Raw genomic sequence first — 20,977 nt, forward strand, 5'->3', positions numbered from 1 at the left:
GCAGGCCAGGCAGGCAGACAGTCATAACTTCATCCAGCCGCAGGCAGGCAGATTTTCATGAATTCATCAACATACAGACCAGACAGCCAAGTTTTATCCAGATGCATTCCAGGCAGGCAATCATAGCTTTATCCAGGTGCAGGCCAGGCAGGCAGTTATAGCTTCAAGTGCAGTGCAGGGCAGGGCAGGGCTGGGCAGGGCAGGGGTGAGCAGGGCAGGGGTGGGCAGGGCAGGCAGTTTCAACCAGGTGCAGGCACATGACATTGCCGCAAACAAAAGACAGACACTAGTTTTGTGAGTGTTGATGCTGTTTTCCAGAATGTGTTAGCATCAAGCTAATCAACCTTTGCATTCATCACATTTTCTACACATACGGTATTAAATTTGTATTGGGTGGTTAGCAACCACAAAAATAGTTGAGCCTCTAAGCTTCAATCAGTTTTTAGTATACGTAATAAATGCCCGTGAGTATTGTTATATTTTCTGCCTACAAGTGTTGCTGCAAAGTTTGTTTAGATATTGGTGTTATATTAGAGTCATAACGACTGCAACATTTATCTAGGTTTGTCTTAGTTGTATGTTAGCATTAAGCTCAGACAAAACTAAAACATCCGAGAGATGCTAAATTACTTGTTGTAAAGTGTGACCTGTAAATCAGTGATAATGACTTACTTGTTTGCTGTTCTCCTCAAGTATTGAAATAATATTGCCTGACATAATTTCCGGAACTCCAAATGAAAACATGGATCTTACAGTACACCATTGAAATGAAGGCAGTCATGGCTTCATCCAGGCGCAGGCCAGGCAGGTAGGCAGTCAGTCACTACTTCATCCAGGCGCAGGCTAGGCAGGCACGCGGGAAATAATGGCATCATCCAGATGCAGGCAGGCAGTCATGGTTTCATCCAGGTGTAGGCTAGTAAGGCAGGCATAATGTCCTAGCTTTACCCAGGGATAGGCCAGTGAGACAGGCAGTCATGGCTTCATCCAGGTGCAGGTAGGCGGGTAGTCATGCCTTCCTCCAGGCATGGGAATGGCAGGCAGTCATCCCTTCATCCAGGCATATGAATGGCAGGCAGTCACAGCTTCGTCCAGGCAGTCATGATTTCATCCAAGCACAGGGAGGCTTGGAATGGCTTCTATCAGGCGCAGGCAAGGCAGACAGACAGTGATAGCTTCATCCTGAAACAAGCCAGGCAGGCAGTCATGGCTTCATCCAGGAGCAGGCAAGGCAGAGAGGCAGTGATAGGCAGGCAGGCAGGCAGGCAGGCAGGCAGGCAGGCAGGCAGGCAGGCAGGCAGGCAGGCAGGCAGGCAGGCAGGCAGGCAGGCAGGCAAGCAAGCAAGGAGGCAGGGCAGGCAAGGAGGCAGGGCAGGGCAGGCAAGGAGGCAGGGTTTCATCCAGACGCAGGCCAGGTTTTGTCTTTGCCAGGTTTTGGAATAGCAATAACTTTTGCTGTCCGCCATTTCTTTGGGATCAAGTTTGTTTTTACAATCCTAGTGTAGAGTTGGGTCATCCAGGTTTGGACTTGGGGGGGCCAAGGTGTTTGAACTCTGGAGAGACGTAGTCATATCCTGCTGCCTTTCCACATTTCAGACAGATAACGTCGATCGAGTGTTGGAAGGCGAAGACTTCAATTAGGATTCGCTTGGCTGCAGAAAGGCCTTCGACATTTAGATGTAGTATTCGAAGGGCAGGTCCCACCGTAAGGTTCTCTTGAGGCTTTTTGCTGTCGGCTTTGGGACTGTTACTAGGATTCCTTGACTTGGCTCTTGGCTGTCGTCTCTTGGAATTTAGTCTGCTGGTAGGATTATTAGCTTCTCTGGGCAAGCCCAGGTTCTGGGGGGCGGCCGCGACGAGGACGCTGATCCATTGCCCCCAGGCCAGTGAGACGGCAGTCATGGCTTCATCCAGGTGCAGGCCAGGCAGTCATGGCTTCATCAAGGTGCAGGCCAGGCAGGCAGACAGTCATAACTTCATCCAGCCGCAGGCAGGCAGATTTTCATGAATTCATCAACATACAGACCAGACAGCCAAGTTTTATCCAGATGCATTCCAGGCAGGCAATCATAGCTTTATCCAGGTGCAGGCCAGGCAGGCAGTTATAGCTTCAAGTGCAGTGCAGGGCAGGGCAGGGCTGGGCAGGGCAGGGTAGGGCAGCGGTGGGCAGGGCAGGGGTGAGCAGGGCAGGGGTGGGCAGGGCAGGGGTGAGCAGGGCAGGGGTGGGCAGGGCAGGCAGTTTCAACCAGGTGCAGGCACATGACATTGCCGCAAACAAAAGACAGACACTAGTTTTGTGAGTGTTGATGGTGTTTTCCAGAATGTGTTAGCATCAAGCTAATCAACCTTTGCATTCATCACATTTTCTACACATACGGTATCAAATTTGTATTGGGTGGTTAGCAACCACAAAAATAGTTGAGCCTCTAAGCTTCAATCAGTTTTTAGTATACGTAATAAATGCCCGTGAGTATTGTTATATTTTCTGCCTACAAGTGTTGCTGCAAAGTTTGTTTAGATATTGGTGTTATATTAGAGTCATAACGACTGCAACATTTATCTTGGTTTGTCTTAGTTGTATGTTAGCATTAAGCTCAGACAAAACTAAAACATCCGAGAGATGCTAAATTACTTGTTGTAAAGTGTGACCTGTAAATCAGTGATAATGACTTACTTGTTTGCTGTTCTCCTCAAGTATTGAAATAATATTGCCTGACATAATTTCCGGAACTCCAAATGAAAACATGGATCTTACAGTACACCATTGAAATGAAGGCAGTCATGGCTTCATCCAGGCGCAGGCCAGGCAGGTAGGCAGTCAGTCACTACTTCATCCAGGCGCAGGCTAGGCAGGCACGCGGGAAATAATGGCATCATCCAGATGCAGGCAGGCAGTCATGGCTTCATCCAGGTGTAGGCTAGTAAGGCAGGCATAATGTCCTAGCTTTACCCAGGGATAGGCCAGTGAGACAGGCAGTCATGGCTTCATCCAGGTGCAGGTAGGCGGGTAGTCATGCCTTCCTCCAGGCATGGGAATGGCAGGCAGTCATCCCTTCATCCAGGCATATGAATGGCAGGCAGTCACAGCTTCGTCCAGGCAGTCATGATTTCATCCAAGCACAGGGAGGCTTGGAATGGCTTCTATCAGGCGCAGGCAAGGCAGACAGGCAGTGATAGCTTCATCCTGAAACAAGCCAGGCAGGCCGTCATGGCTTCATCCAGGAGCAGGCAAGGCAGAGAGGCAGTGATAGGCAGGCAGGCAGGCAGGCAGGCAGGCAGGCAGGCAGGCAGGCAGGCAGGCAGGCAGGCAGGCAGGCAGGCAGGCAGGCAGGCAGGCAGGCAGGCAGGCAGGCAGGCAGGCAGGCAGGCAGGCAGGCAGGCAGGCAAGCAAGCAAGGAGGCAGGGCAGGGCAGGGCAGGGCAGGGCAGGGCAGGGCAGGGCAGGGCAGGGCAGGGCAGGGCAGGGCAGGGCAGGGCAGGGCAGGGCAGGGCAGGCAAGGAGGCAGGGTTTCATCCAGATGCAGGCCAGGTTTTTCTTTGCCAGGTTTTGGAATAGCAATTACTTTTGCTGTCCGCCATTTCTTTGGGATCGAGTTTGTTTTTACAATCCTAGTGTAGAGTTGGGTCATCCAGGTTTGGACTTGGGGGGGCCAAGGTGTTTGAACTCTGGAGAGACGTAGTCATATCCTGCTGCCTTTCCACATTTCAGACAGATAACGTCGATCGAGTGTTGGAAGGCGAAGACTTCAATTAGGATTCGCTTGGCTGCAGAAAGGCCTTCGACATTTAGATGTAGTATTCGAAGGGCAGGTCCCACCGTAAGGTTCTCTTGAGGCTTTTTGCTGTCGGCTTTGGGACTGTTACTAGGATTCCTTGACTTGGCTCTTGGCCGTCGTCTCTTGGAATTTAGTCTGCTGGTAGGATCATTAGCTTCTCTGGGCAAGCCCAGGTACTGAGAGGGGGCGCGACGAGGACGCTGATCCATTGCCCCCAGGCCAGTGAGACGGCAGTCATGGCTTCATCCAGGTGCAGGTGAGGCAGGCAGCCATGCCTTCACCCAGGCATAGGAATGACAGGCAGTCATGCCTTCATCCAGGTATATGAATGGCAGCCTAATCAGTTTTCAATTTTTTATCTATTTAGTTATATATTTTTATTAATTTACTTTTTTCTTTTTATCAATTTATTTATTTTTCAATCTATTTACATTTCCATTTTTATCTATTTACTTTTCTATTTTTATCTATTTACTTTTTTCTCTTTTATCTACTCTATTATTTTCATCTATTTTATCCATTTACTTATCTATTTACTTTTCTATTTTACCTATTTACTTTTCTAATTTTATCTATTTTATCTATTCACTTTTCTATTTTAGGTATTTACTTTTTTAGTTTTATCTATTTACTCATCTATTTTATTAACTTATTTATTTGACCTATTTTATCTATTTACTTATCTAATCTATTTACTTATCTATTTTTATCTATTTTATCTGTTTTTTCTATTTTTATCTATTTTATCGATTTACTTTTCTATTTTCATCAATTTTATCTAATTTACTTTTCTATTTTATCTATTTTATGTATTTACTTTTTCAGTTTTATTTATTTACTCGTCTATTTTATCTAATCACTTATATTTTACCTATTTTATCTATTTACTTATCTATTGACTTATCTAATTTGATCTATTTACTTATCTATTTTTATCTTTTTACTCATTTATTTTCATCTATTTTATCTATTTACTTTTCTATTTTTATTTACTTGATGTATTTACTTTTTTAGTTGTATCTATTTACTCATCTATTTTATCTATTTACTCATCTATTTTACCGATTTTATTTATTTACTTATCTATTTTATCTATTTACTTACTTACTTACTATTTACTCATCTAATTTTATCTATTTACTTATCTATCTTTATCTATTTTATCAATTTACTTTTCTATTTTTATCTAATTTATGTATTAACTTTTTAGTTTCATCTATTTACTCATCTATTTCATCTTTTTATTTATCTATTTTACCTATTTTATCTTTTTATCTATTTTATCTATTTACTTATCTATTTACTTGTGTATTTTTATCTATTTACTTGTCTATTTTTATCTATTTACTTTTCTAGTTTAATATACTTACTTTCCTGTTTTTATCTATTTATTTTTCTATTTTTATCTATTTATTTTTCTATTTTTATCTATTTACTTTTCTATTTTAACTATTTACTTATCTATTTTTTATCTATCTAGTTATCCATTTTTATCTATTTTTTCCATTGTTATCTATTTACTCATCCATTTTTATCTATTTACTTATCTACTACTATATACTTATCTATTTTATCTATTTACTTATCTATTTTTATCCATCCATCCAACCACTATTTTTATCGACTTAGCTTTTTACTTGGCTATTTTTTTTTATCAATTTACGTATCTATTCTTATCTATTTATTTTATATCTTTTTGTATTTACTTGTCTATTCACTTATCTATTTTTGACAAGCTACTTATCTAGGTAGGCATGGCTTCATCCAGGCACAGAACAGGAAGGTGGGCAGGCAGTCGTGGCTTCATCCAGGTGCAGCGAAGGCAGGCAAGCATTCATGGCTTCATCCAGGTGCAGGCCATTTAGGCAGACATGGCTTTATCCAGGGGCAGGCCAGGCAGCCAAGGAGTCAGTCATGGCTTCATTCGGATGCATGCCAGGCAGAGAGGCAGTCATGGCTTCATTCAGGCGAAGGCTAGGCAGTCATGGTTTCATCCAGACACAGGCCAGGCAGGCAGAAACATCGACCAGATGTTCAGCTGCAGAATATGCAAGAGCCAGTGCTAAGATGCACAGTTTGGAGGCTGCTGCCCCCCATTTTTCAAAAGCGAGTTTGCGAAGGCAGGCAAGCAGTCATGGCTTCATCCAGGTGCAGGCCAGGCAGTCATGGCTTCATCCAGGTGCAGGCCAGGCAGGCAGACAGTCATAACTTCATCCAGCCGCAGGCAGGCAGATTTTCATGAATTCATCAACATACAGACCAGACAGCCAAGTTTTATCCAGATGCATTCCAGGCAGGCAATCATAGCTTTATCCAGGTGCAGGCCAGGCAGGCAGTTATAGCTTCAAGTGCAGTGCAGGGCAGGGCGGGGCAGGGCTGGGCAGGGGTGAGCAGGGCAGGGGTGGGCAGGGCAGGGGTGGGCAGGGCAGGCAGTTTCAACCAGGTGCAGGCACATGACATTGCCGCAAACAAAAGACAGACACTAGTTTTGTGAGTGTTGATGGTGTTTTCCAGAATGTGTTAGCATCAAGCTAATCAACCTTTGCATTCATCACATTTTCTACACATACGGTATCAAATTTGTATTGGGTGGTTAGCAACCACAAAAATAGTTGAGCCTCTAAGCTTCAATCAGTTTTTAGTATACGTAATAAATGCCCGTGAGTATTGTTATATTTTCTGCCTACAAGTGTTGCTGCAAAGTTTGTTTAGATATTGGTGTTATATTAGAGTCATAACGACTGCAACATTTATCTAGGTTTGTCTTAGTTGTATGTTAGCATTAAACTCAGACAAAACTAAAACATCCGAGAGATGCTAAATTACTTGTTGTAAAGTGTGACCTGTAAATCAGTGATAATGACTTACTTGTTTGCTGTTCTCCTCAAGTATTGAAATAATATTGCCTGACATAATTTCCGGAACTCCAAATGAAAACATGGATCTTACAGTACACCATTGAAATGAAGGCAGTCATGGCTTCATCCAGGCGCAGGCCAGGCAGGTAGGCAGTCAGTCACTACTTCATCCAGGCGCAGGCTAGGCAGGCACGCGGGAAATAATGGCATCATCCAGATGCAGGCAGGCAGTCATGGCTTCATCCAGGTGTAGGCTAGTAAGGCAGGCATAATGTCCTAGCTTTACCCAGGGATAGGCCAGTGAGACAGGCAGTCATGGCTTCATCCAGGTGCAGGTAGGCGGGTAGTCATGCCTTCCTCCAGGCATGGGAATGGCAGGCAGTCATCCCTTCATCCAGGCATATGAATGGCAGGCAGTCACAGCTTCGTCCAGGCAGTCATGATTTCATCCAAGCACAGGGAGGCTTGGAATGGCTTCTATCAGGCGCAGGCAAGGCAGACAGACAGTGATAGCTTCATCCTGAAACAAGCCAGGCAGGCAGTCATGGCTTCATCCAGGAGCAGGCAAGGCAGAGAGGCAGTGATAGGCAGGCAGGCAGGCAGGCAGGCAGGCAGGCAGGCAGGCAGGCAGGCAGGCAGGCAGGCAGGCAGGCAGGCAGGCAGGCAGGCAGGCAGGCAGGCAGGCAGGCAGGCAGGCAGGCAGGCAGGCAGGCAGGCAGGCAGGCAGGCAGGCAGGCAGGCAGGCAGGCAGGCAGGCAGGCAGGCAAGGAGGCAGGCAGGCAGGCAGGCAAGGAGGCAGGCAAGGAGGCAGGGCAGGCAAGGAGGCAGGGCAGGGCAGGCAAGGAGGCAGGGTTTCATCCAGACGCAGGCCAGGTTTTGTCTTTGCCAGGTTTTGGAATAGCAATAACTTTTGCTGTCCGCCATTTCTTTGGGATCAAGTTTGTTTTTACAATCCTAGTGTAGAGTTGGGTCATCCAGGTTTGGACTTGGGGGGGCCAAGGTGTTTGAACTCTGGAGAGACGTAGTCATATCCTGCTGCCTTTCCACATTTCAGACAGATAACGTCGATCGAGTGTTGGAAGGCGAAGACTTCAATTAGGATTCGCTTGGCTGCAGAAAGGCCTTCGACATTTAGATGTAGTATTCGAAGGGCAGGTCCCACCGTAAGGTTCTCTTGAGGCTTTTTGCTGTCGGCTTTGGGACTGTTACTAGGATTCTTTGACTTGGCTCTTTGCCGTCGTCTCTTGGAATTTAGTCTGCTGGTAGGATTATTAGCTTCTCTGGGCAAGCCCAGGTACTGAGAGGGGGCGCGACGAGGACGCTGATCCATTGCCCCCAGGCCAGTGAGACGGCAGTCATGGCTTCATCCAGGTGCAGGTGAGGCAGGCAGCCATGCCTTCACCCAGGCATAGGAATGACAGGCAGTCATGCCTTCATCCAGGTATATGAATGGCAGCCTAATCAGTTTTCAATTTTTTATCTATTTAGTTATATATTTTTATTAATTTACTTTTTTCTTTTTATCAATTTATTTATTTTTCAATCTATTTACATTTCCATTTTTATCTATTTACTTTTCTATTTTTATCTATTTACTTTTTTCTCTTTTATCTACTCTATTATTTTCATCTATTTTATCCATTTACTTATCTATTTACTTTTCTATTTTACCTATTTACTTTTCTAATTTTATCTATTTTATCTATTCACTTTTCTATTTTAGGTATTTACTTTTTTAGTTTTATCTATTTACTCATCTATTTTATTAACTTATTTATTTGACCTATTTTATCTATTTACTTATCTAATCTATTTACTTATCTATTTTTATCTATTTTACCTGTTTTTTTCAATTTTTATCTATTTTATCGATTTACTTTTCTATTTTCATCAATTTTATCTAATTTACTTTTCTATTTTATCTATTTTATGTATTTACTTTTTCAGTTTTATTTATTTACTCGTCTATTTTATCTAATCACTTATATTTTACCTATTTTATCTATTTACTTATCTATTTTATCTATTGACTTATCTAATTTGATCTATTTACTTATCTATTTTTATCTTTTTACTCATTTATTTTCATCTATTTTATCTATTTACTTTTCTATTTTTATCTACTTGATGTATTTACTTTTTTAGTTGTATCTATTTACTCATCTATTTTATCTATTTACTCATCTATTTTACCGATTTTATTTATTTACTTATCTATTTTATCTATTTACTTACTTACTTACTATTTACTCATCTAATTTTATCTATTTACTTATCTATCTTTATCTATTTTATCAATTTACTTTTCTATTTGTATCTAATTTATGTATTAACTTTTTAGTTTCATCTATTTCATCTTTTTATTTATCTATTTTACCTATTTTATCTATTTATCTATTTTATCTATTTACTTATGCATTTTTATCTATTTACTTATCTATTTACTTGTCTATTTTTATCTATTTACTTGTCTATTTTTATCTATTTACTTTTCTAGTTTAATATACTTACTTTCCTGTTTTTATCTATTTATTTTTCTATTTTTATCTATTTATTTTTCTATTTTTATCTATTTACTTTTCTATTTTAACTATTTACTTATCTATTTTTTATCTATCTAGTTATCCATTTTTATCTATTTACTTATCTATTTTTTCCATTATCTATTTACTCATCCATTTTTATCTATTTACTTATCTACTACTATATACTTATCTATTTTATCTATTTACTTATCTATTTTTATCCATCCATCCACCCACTATTTTTATCGACTTAGCTTTTTACTTGGCTATTTTTTTTTATCAATTTACGTATCTATTCTTATCTATTTATTTTATATCTTTTTGTATTTACTTGTCTATTCACTTATCTATTTTTGACAAGCTACTTATCTAGGTAGGCATGGCTTCATCCAGGCACAGAACAGGAAGGTGGGCAGGCAGTCGTGGCTTCATCCAGGTGCAGCGAAGGCAGGCAAGCATTAATGGCTTCATCCAGGTGCAGGCCATTTAGGCAGACATGGCTTTATCCAGGGGCAGGCCAGGCAGCCAAGGAGTCAGTCATGGCTTCATTCGGATGCATGCCAGGCAGAGAGGCAGTCATGGCTTCATTCAGGCGAAGGCTAGGCAGTCATGGTTTCATCCAGACACAGGCCAGGCAGGCAGAAACATCGACCAGATGTTCAGCTGCAGAATATGCAAGAGCCAGTGCTAAGATGCACAGTTTGGAGGCTGCTGCCCCCCATTTTTCAAAAGCGAGTTTGCGAAGGCAGGCAAGCAGTCATGGCTTCATCCAGGTGCAGGCCAGGCAGTCATGGCTTCATCAAGGTGCAGGCCAGGCAGGCAGACAGTCATAACTTCATCCAGCCGCAGGCAGGCAGATTTTCATGAATTCATCAACATACAGACCAGACAGCCAAGTTTTATCCAGATGCATTCCAGGCAGGCAATCATAGCTTTATCCAGGTGCAGGCCAGGCAGGCAGTTATAGCTTCAAGTGCAGTGCGGGGCAGGGCTGGGCAGGGCAGGGGTGGGCAGGGCAGGCAGTTTCAACCAGGTGCAGGCACATGACATTGCCGCAAACAAAAGACAGACACTAGTTTTGTGAGTGTTGATGGTGTTTTCCAGAATGTGTTAGCATCAAGCTAATCAACCTTTGCATTCATCACATTTTCTACACATACGGTATCAAATTTGTATTGGGTGGTTAGCAACCACAAAAATAGTTGAGCCTCTAAGCTTCAATCAGTTTTTAGTATACGTAATAAATGCCCGTGAGTATTGTTATATTTTCTGCCTACAAGTGTTGCTGCAAAGTTTGTTTAGATATTGGTGTTATATTAGAGTCATAACGACTGCAACATTTATCTTGGTTTGTCTTAGTTGTATGTTAGCATTAAGCTCAGACAAAACTAAAACATCCGAGAGATGCTAAATTACTTGTTGTAAAGTGTGACCTGTAAATCAGTGATAATGACTTACTTGTTTGCTGTTCTCCTCAAGTATTGAAATAATATTGCCTGACATAATTTCCGGAACTCCAAATGAAAACATGGATCTTACAGTACACCATTGAAATGAAGGCAGTCATGGCTTCATCCAGGCGCAGGCCAGGCAGGTAGGCAGTCAGTCACTACTTCATCCAGGCGCAGGCTAGGCAGGCACGCGGGAAATAATGGCATCATCCAGATGCAGGCAGGCAGTCATGGCTTCATCCAGGTGTAGGCTAGTAAGGCAGGCATAATGTCCTAGCTTTACCCAGGGATAGGCCAGTGAGACAGGCAGTCATGGCTTCATCCAGGTGCAGGTAGGCGGGTAGTCATGCCTTCCTCCAGGCATGGGAATGGCAGGCAGTCATCCCTTCATCCAGGCATATGAATGGCAGGCAGTCACAGCTTCGTCCAGGCAGTCATGATTTCATCCAAGCACAGGGAGGCTTGGAATGGCTTCTATCAGGCGCAGGCAAGGCAGACAGGCAGTGATAGCTTCATCCTGAAACAAGCCAGGCAGGCCGTCATGGCTTCATCCAGGAGCAGGCAAGGCAGAGAGGCAGTGATAGGCAGGCAGGCAGGCAGGCAGGCAGGCAGGCAGGCAGGCAGGCAGGCAGGCAGGCAGGCAGGCAGGCAGGCAGGCAGGCAGGCAGGCAGGCAGGCAGGCAGGCAGGCAGGCAGGCAGGCAGGCAGGCAGGCAGGCAGGCAGGCAGGCAGGCAGGCAGGCAGGCAGGCAGGCAAGCAAGGAGGCAGGGCAGGGCAGGGCAGGGCAGGGCAGGGCAGGGCAGGGCAGGGCAGGGCAGGGTAGGGCAGGGCAGGGCAGGGCAGGCAAGGAGGCAGGGTTTCATCCAGATGCAGGCCAGGTTTTTCTTTGCCAGGTTTTGGAATAGCAATTACTTTTGCTGTCCGCCATTTCTTTGGGATCGAGTTTGTTTTTACAATCCTAGTGTAGAGTTGGGTCATCCAGGTTTGGACTTGGGGGGGCCAAGGTGTTTGAACTCTGGAGAGACGTAGTCATATCCTGCTGCCTTTCCACATTTCAGACAGATAACGTCGATCGAGTGTTGGAAGGCGAAGACTTCAATTAGGATTCGCTTGGCTGCAGAAAGGCCTTCGACATTTAGATGTAGTATTCGAAGGGCAGGTCCCACCGTAAGGTTCTCTTGAGGCTTTTTGCTGTCGGCTTTGGGACTGTTACTAGGATTCCTTGACTTGGCTCTTGGCCGTCGTCTCTTGGAATTTAGTCTGCTGGTAGGATCATTAGCTTCTCTGGGCAAGCCCAGGTACTGAGAGGGGGCGCGACGAGGACGCTGATCCATTGCCCCCAGGCCAGTGAGACGGCAGTCATGGCTTCATCCAGGTGCAGGTGAGGCAGGCAGCCATGCCTTCACCCAGGCATAGGAATGACAGGCAGTCATGCCTTCATCCAGGTATATGAATGGCAGCCTAATCAGTTTTCAATTTTTTATCTATTTAGTTATATATTTTTATTAATTTACTTTTTTCTTTTTATCAATTTATTTATTTTTCAATCTATTTACATTTCCATTTTTATCTATTTACTTTTCTATTTTTATCTATTTACTTTTTTCTCTTTTATCTACTCTATTATTTTCATCTATTTTATCCATTTACTTATCTATTTACTTTTCTATTTTACCTATTTACTTTTCTAATTTTATCTATTTTATCTATTCACTTTTCTATTTTAGGTATTTACTTTTTTAGTTTTATCTATTTACTCATCTATTTTATTAACTTATTTATTTGACCTATTTTATCTATTTACTTATCTAATCTATTTACTTATCTATTTTTATCTATTTTATCTGTTTTTTCTATTTTTATCTATTTTATCGATTTACTTTTCTATTTTCATCAATTTTATCTAATTTACTTTTCTATTTTATCTATTTTATGTATTTACTTTTTCAGTTTTATTTATTTACTCGTCTATTTTATCTAATCACTTATATTTTACCTATTTTATCTATTTACTTATCTATTGACTTATCTAATTTGATCTATTTACTTATCTATTTTTATCTTTTTACTCATTTTTTTTCATCTATTTTATCTATTTACTTTTCTATTTTTATTTACTTGATGTATTTACTTTTTTAGTTGTATCTATTTACTCATCTATTTTATCTATTTACTCATCTATTTTACCGATTTTATTTATTTACTTATCTATTTTATCTATTTACTTACTTACTTACTATTTACTCATCTAATTTTATCTATTTACTTATCTATCTTTATCTATTTTATCAATTTACTTTTCTATTTTTATCTAATTTATGTATTAACTTTTTAGTTTCATCTATTTACTCATCTATTTCATCTTTTTATTTATCTATTTTACCTATTTTATCTTTTTATCTATTTTATCTATTTACTTATGCATTTTTATCTATTTACTTATCTATTTACTTGTGTATTTTTATCTATTTACTTGTCTATTTTTATCTATTTACTTTTCTAGTTTAATATACTTACTTTCCTGTTTTTATCTATTTATTTTTCTATTTTTATCTATTTATTTTTCTATTTTTATCTATTTACTTTTCTATTTTAACTATTTACTTATCTATTTTTTATCTATCTAGTTATCCATTTTTATCTATTTTTTCCATTGTTATCTATTTACTCATCCATTTTTATCTATTTACTTATCTACTACTATATACTTATCTATTTTATCTATTTACTTATCTATTTTTATCCATCCATCCAACCACTATTTTTATCGACTTAGCTTTTTACTTGGCTATTTTTTTTTATCAATTTACGTATCTATTCTTATCTATTTATTTTATATCTTTTTGTATTTACTTGTCTATTCACTTATCTATTTTTGACAAGCTACTTATCTAGGTAGGCATGGCTTCATCCAGGCACAGAACAGGAAGGTGGGCAGGCAGTCGTGGCTTCATCCAGGTGCAGCGAAGGCAGGCAAGCATTCATGGCTTCATCCAGGTGCAGGCCATTTAGGCAGACATGGCTTTATCCAGGGGCAGGCCAGGCAGCCAAGGAGTCAGTCATGGCTTCATTCGGATGCATGCCAGGCAGAGAGGCAGTCATGGCTTCATTCAGGCGAAGGCTAGGCAGTCATGGTTTCATCCAGACACAGGCCAGGCAGGCAGAAACATCGACCAGATGTTCAGCTGCAGAATATGCAAGAGCCAGTGCTAAGATGCACAGTTTGGAGGCTGCTGCCCCCCATTTTTCAAAAGCGAGTTTGCGAAGGCAGGCAAGCAGTCATGGCTTCATCCAGGTGCAGGCCAGGCAGTCATGGCTTCATCCAGGTGCAGGCCAGGCAGGCAGACAGTCATAACTTCATCCAGCCGCAGGCAGGCAGATTTTCATGAATTCATCAACATACAGACCAGACAGCCAAGTTTTATCCAGATGCATTCCAGGCAGGCAATCATAGCTTTATCCAGGTGCAGGCCAGGCAGGCAGTTATAGCTTCAAGTGCAGTGCAGGGCAGGGCGGGGCAGGGCTGGGCAGGGGTGAGCAGGGCAGGGGTGGGCAGGGCAGGGGTGGGCAGGGCAGGCAGTTTCAACCAGGTGCAGGCACATGACATTGCCGCAAACAAAAGACAGACACTAGTTTTGTGAGTGTTGATGGTGTTTTCCAGAATGTGTTAGCATCAAGCTAATCAACCTTTGCATTCATCACATTTTCTACACATACGGTATCAAATTTGTATTGGGTGGTTAGCAACCACAAAAATAGTTGAGCCTCTAAGCTTCAATCAGTTTTTAGTATACGTAATAAATGCCCGTGAGTATTGTTATATTTTCTGTCTACAAGTGTTGCTGCAAAGTTTGTTTAGATATTGGTGTTATATTAGAGTCATAACGACTGCAACATTTATCTAGGTTTGTCTTAGTTGTATGTTAGCATTAAACTCAGACAAAACTAAAACATCCGAGAGATGCTAAATTACTTGTTGTAAAGTGTGACCTGTAAATCAGTGATAATGACTTACTTGTTTGCTGTTCTCCTCAAGTATTGAAATAATATTGCCTGACATAATTTCCGGAACTCCAAATGAAAACATGGATCTTACAGTACACCATTGAAATGAAGGCAGTCATGGCTTCATCCAGGCGCAGGCCAGGCAGGTAGGCAGTCAGTCACTACTTCATCCAGGCGCAGGCTAGGCAGGCACGCGGGAAATAATGGCATCATCCAGATGCAGGCAGGCAGTCATGGCTTCATCCAGGTGTAGGCTAGTAAGGCAGGCATAATGTCCTAGCTTTACCCAGGGATAGGCCAGTGAGACAGGCAGTCATGGCTTCATCCAGGTGCAGGTAGGCGGGTAGTCATGCCTTCCTCCAGGCATGGGAATGGCAGGCAGTCATCCCTTCATCCAGGCATATGAATGGCAGGCAGTCACAGCTTCGTCCAGGCAGTCATGATTTCATCCAAGCACAGGGAGGCTTGGAATGGCTTCTATCAGGCGCAGGCAAGGCAGACAGACAGTGATAGCTTCATCCTGAAACAAGCCAGGCAGGCAGTCATGGCTTCATCCAGGAGCAGGCAAGGCAGAGAGGCAGTGATAGGCAGGCAGGCAGGCAGGCAGGCAGGCAGGCAGGCAGGCAGGCAGGCAGGCAGGCAGACAGGCAGGCAGGCAGGCAGGCAGGCAGGCAGGCAGGCAGGCAGGCAGGCAGGCAGGCAGGCAGGCAGGCAGGCAGGCAGGCAGGCAAGGAGGCAGGCAGGCAGGCAGGCAAGGAGGCAGGGCAGGCAAGGAGGCAGGGCAGGGCAGGCAAGGAGGCAGGGTTTCATCCAGACGCAGGCCAGGTTTTGTCTTTGCCAGGTTTTGGAATAGCAATAACTTTTGCTGTCCGCCATTTCTTTGGGATCAAGTTTGTTTTTACAATCCTAGTGTAGAGTTGGGTCATCCAGGTTTGGACTTGGGGGGGCCAAGGTGTTTGAACTCTGGAGAGACGTAGTCATATCCTGCTGCCTTTCCACATTTCAGACAGATAACGTCGATCGAGTGTTGGAAGGCGAAGACTTCAATTAGGATTCGCTTGGCTGCAGAAAGGCCTTCGACATTTAGATGTAGTATTCGAAGGGCAGGTCCCACCGTAAGGTTCTCTTGAGGCTTTTTGCTGTCGGCTTTGGGACTGTTACTAGGATTCTTTGACTTGGCTCTTTGCCGTCGTCTCTTGGAATTTAGTCTGCTGGTAGGATTATTAGCTTCTCTGGGCAAGCCCAGGTACTGAGAGGGGGCGCGACGAGGACGCTGATCCATTGCCCTTAGGCCAGTGAGACGGCAGTCATGGCTTCATCCAGGTGCAGGTGAGGCAGGCAGCCATGCCTTCACCCAGGCATAGGAATGACAGGCAGTCATGCCTTCATCCAGGTATATGAATGGCAGCCTAATCAGTTTTCAATTTTTTATCTATTTAGTTATATATTTTTATTAATTTACTTTTTTCTTTTTATCAATTTATTTATTTTTCAATCTATTTACATTTCCATTTTTATCTATTTACTTTTCTATTTTTATCTATTTACTTTTTTCTCTTTTATCTACTCTATTATTTTCATCTATTTTATCCATTTACTTATCTATTTACTTTTCTATTTTACCTATTTACTTTTCTAATTTTATCTATTTTATCTATTCACTTTTCTATTTTAGGTATTTACTTTTTTAGTTTTATCTATTTACTCATCTATTTTATTAACTTATTTATTTGACCTATTTTATCTATTTACTTATCTAATCTATTTACTTATCTATTTTTATCTATTTTACCTGTTTTTTTCAATTTTTATCTATTTTATCGATTTACTTTTCTATTTTCATCAATTTTATCTAATTTACTTTTCTATTTTATCTATTTTATGTATTTACTTTTTCAGTTTTATTTATTTACTCGTCTATTTTATCTAATCACTTATATTTTACCTATTTTATCTATTTACTTATCTATTTTATCTATTGACTTATCTAATTTGATCTATTTACTTATCTATTTTTATCTTTTTACTCATTTATTTTCATCTATTTTATCTATTTACTTTTCTATTTTTATCTACTTGATGTATTTACTTTTTTAGTTGTATCTATTTACTCATCTATTTTATCTATTTACTCATCTATTTTACCGATTTTATTTATTTACTTATCTATTTTATCTATTTACTTACTTACTTACTATTTACTCATCTAATTTTATCTATTTACTTATCTATCTTTATCTATTTTATCAATTTACTTTTCTATTTGTATCTAATTTATGTATTAACTTTTTAGTTTCATCTATTTCATCTTTTTATTTATCTATTTTACCTATTTTATCTATTTATCTATTTTATCTATTTACTTATGCATTTTTATCTATTTACTTATCTATTTACTTGTCTATTTTTATCTATTTACTTGTCTATTTTTATCTATTTACTTTTCTAGTTTAATATACTTACTTTCCTGTTTTTATCTATTTATTTTTCTATTTTTATCTATTTATTTTTCTATTTTTATCTATTTACTTTTCTATTTTAACTATTTACTTATCTATTTTTTATCTATCTAGTTATCCATTTTTATCTATTTACTTATCTATTTTTTCCATTATCTATTTACTCATCCATTTTTATCTATTTACTTATCTACTACTATATACTTATCTATTTTATCTATTTACTTATCTATTTTTATCCATCCATCCACCCACTATTTTTATCGACTTAGCTTTTTACTTGGCTATTTTTTTTTATCAATTTACGTATCTATTCTTATCTATTTATTTTATATCTTTTTGTATTTACTTGTCTATTCACTTATCTATTTTTGACAAGCTACTTATCTAGGTAGGCATGGCTTCATCCAGGCACAGAACAGGAAGGTGGGCAGGCAGTCGTGGCTTCATCCAGGTGCAGCGAAGGCAGGCAAGCATTAATGGCTTCATCCAGGTGCAGGCCATTTAGGCAGACATGGCTTTATCCAGGGGCAGGCCAGGCAGCCAAGGAGTCAGTCATGGCTTCATTCGGATGCATGCCAGGCAGAGAGGCAGTCATGGCTTCATTCAGGCGAAGGCTAGGCAGTCATGGTTTCATCCAGACACAGGCCAGGCAGGCAGAAACATCGACCAGATGTTCAGCTGCAGAATATGCAAGAGCCAGTGCTAAGATGCACAGTTTGGAGGCTGCTGCCCCCCATTTTTCAAAAGCGAGTTTGCGAAGGCAGGCAAGCAGTCATGGCTTCATCCAGGTGCAGGCCAGGCAGTCATGGCTTCATCAAGGTGCAGGCCAGGCAGGCAGACAGTCATAACTTCATCCAGCCGCAGGCAGGCAGATTTTCATGAATTCATCAACATACAGACCAGACAGCCAAGTTTTATCCAGATGCATTCCAGGCAGGCAATCATAGCTTTATCCAGGTGCAGGCCAGGCAGGCAGTTATAGCTTCAAGTGCAGTGCGGGGCAGGGCTGGGCAGGGCAGGGGTGGGCAGGGCAGGCAGTTTCAACCAGGTGCAGGCACATGACATTGCCGCAAACAAAAGACAGACACTAGTTTTGTGAGTGTTGATGGTGTTTTCCAGAATGTGTTAGCATCAAGCTAATCAACCTTTGCATTCATCACATTTTCTACACATACGGTATCAAATTTGTATTGGGTGGTTAGCAACCACAAAAATAGTTGAGCCTCTAAGCTTCAATCAGTTTTTAGTATACGTAATAAATGCCCGTGAGTATTGTTATATTTTCTGCCTACAAGTGTTGCTGCAAAGTTTGTTTAGATATTGGTGTTATATTAGAGTCATAACGACTGCAACATTTATCTAGGTTTGTCTTAGTTGTATGTTAGCATTAAGCTCAGACAAAACTAAAACATCCGAGAGATGCTAAATTACTTGTTGTAAAGTGTGACCTGTAAATCAGTGATAATGACTTACTTGTTTGCTGTTCTCCTCAAGTATTGAAATAATATTGCCTGACATAATTTCCGGAACTTCAAATGAAAACATGGATCTTACAGTACACTATTGAAATGAAGGCAGTCATGGCTTCATCCAGGCGCAGGCCAGGCAGGTAGGTAGGCAGTCAGTCAGTCAGTCAGTCACTACTTCATCCAGGCGCAGGCTAGGCAGGCACGCGGGAAATAATGGCATCATCCAGATGCAGGCAGGCAGTCATGGCTTCATCCAGGTGTAGGCTAGTAAGGCATAATATATATATATATATATATATATATATATATATATATATATATATATATATATATATATATATATATATATAATTCCATAATGTGTTAGCATTAAGCTAACCAACCTTTGCATTCATCACATTTTCTACACACACTGTGTCAAATCTGTATTGGGTGCTTAGCAGCCACCAAAATGGTTGAGCCACTTAGCTTCAATCAGATTTTAGTATACATAATATATGCCCGTGATTATTGTTATATTTTCTGCCTACAAATGTTGGTGAAATTGTGAAGTATGGTAGGCTAAGCTACAAGCTAAAGCTACGTCGTGTTGGCCCGAATGCTAAATTAGCGCTAAACTACGCGCAAACGAGAATAATTAATTCAATACTACCAATATTAGTACGACAATAGTTATTGTATCATTTAATAAAGTTGTTTATTATTTTATTCTCCATATTATTACGAGTGTTGGTAGTAGTTCTTACCTCGTCCGTTTCAACGCTATTTAGAATGGAGATAGCTGGCATTTGATTAGACACACCTGCGCAGCATGACCGAACCAACCTAGTATTCAGTTACTGATTAAAATGAACTATGTGAATAAAACGAACACGATGAAATTACATAAAAGACATGATTTTATGAAAGTATATTTTCGTAATTAAAACATGATCTTTCCAGCTGGTTATCAACACTTTTGGGCAGTCAAAGACACCGAAATACTGTATGAAAATCAACCACTAGAAAACGAGGCAACACTGCACATCATATTTTCAAATGGACGAGATAAACAAAATTTTCACGAGACATACCTTTAAATGTTTCCATATTCAGGGACAAGTTGATAAATAGTTCTAACAGCACGCACCATTTCCATACATTTGTAAAGCGGTTTAGAAAAAAAAAATCGTGAAGTATGGAAGGCAAAGCTACAACCTATAGCTACCTCGTGTTTGCCCGGAATGCTAAGTTAACGCTAAGCTACTAGTATTCACAGTTAATTACTGATTAAAATGAACTATATGAATCAAACCAACACGATGAAACTAAATAAAGTCGACAAATAAAATCCTGGATGAAAAAAAAGGCCAATATAACAATAAAGACACCGAAATACTGTATGAAAATCAACCACTAGAAAACGAGGCAACACTGCACATCATATTTTCAAACGGACGAGATAAACACATTTTTCACGAGACATACCTTTAAATGTTTCCATATTCAGGGACAAGTTTATAAATAGTTCTAACAGCACACACCATTTCCATACATTTGTAAAGCGGTTTAGAAAAAAAAAATCGTGAAGTATGGTAGGCAAAGCTACAAGCTATAGCTACGTGGTGTTTGCCCCGAATGCTAAGTTAACGCTAAGCTACTAGTATTCAAAGTTAATTACTGATTAAAATGAACTATATGAATCAAACCAACACGATGAAACTAAATAAAGTCGTCAAATAAAATCCTAGATGAAAAAAATGTCAATATAACTTACTTTGTCCAGACTAACAATACGATGCGGTATGTTGAAGAAATGGACCACCATGCCTGTTGAGCTTCCGTAGCAACTGTCTAATTCCTTAGTTATAATGCAAGGAAAATACGGACTGACCTTTGTGTGTATACTGCACAGCACTGTGTAAACCCACATGTCCACTAGATGGTAGATGACTAGTAGTGAATTTTCCTTCACTTGTCAGCTATTTTGAATCACCAACTGAACGGCTTACATAGTGCCCAAATTAAATATTTTTTTTAAGCATATATTTTTAAGATTGTGTTTATTTTCATCCATTTTGTGCAGGGACTCTGTCAATGGCCAACTCAGGCCCAAACACCAATGGATCCCAGTTCTTTATCAGCACTACAAAAACAGAATGGTAATTTTTTTTCTTTTTTTTTTTAATACATTAACATTTAGGAACCGGTCACTTCATTGGGTACATTTAACAGTGTAAAATTAACTTAACCAGGAGTTGCACGATGCATTTAATGTTGATGACATAACCATTTTGAGAACTGTAACAGAAAACCAAAAAACAACTGTTAATGAAATCAGAAAAAAAAAGAAGGATTAAACGCAGCATCCTGGGCCGTTCTGAAGGTCGTGAAGTGAACGAAAGCACAGATGCTGCATGAGGAGCTGCAAACCGCTCATTAGGAGTTTGGCT

The 20,977-nt window shown here is 40.5% G+C and overlaps 1 protein-coding gene across 1 annotated transcript in view; it reads left to right on the forward strand.

Moving 5' to 3' along the window:
* Positions 1 to 20,977, forward strand: part of ppifa (peptidylprolyl isomerase Fa) — a 38,664-nt gene that overhangs the window by 15,492 nt on the left and 2,195 nt on the right. Inside the window, exon 5 of the mRNA XM_085921649.1 lies at positions 20,611 to 20,686. Coding sequence (XP_085777775.1) covers positions 20,611 to 20,686 — 76 coding nt within the window. The remainder of the gene's footprint in view (positions 1 to 20,610; positions 20,687 to 20,977) is intronic.

Source organism: Syngnathus leptorhynchus, chromosome 10 (assembly GCF_054491065.1).
Source record: "Syngnathus leptorhynchus isolate UIUO chromosome 10, UIUO_Slep, whole genome shotgun sequence".
NCBI lineage: Eukaryota > Metazoa > Chordata > Actinopteri > Syngnathiformes > Syngnathidae > Syngnathus > Syngnathus leptorhynchus.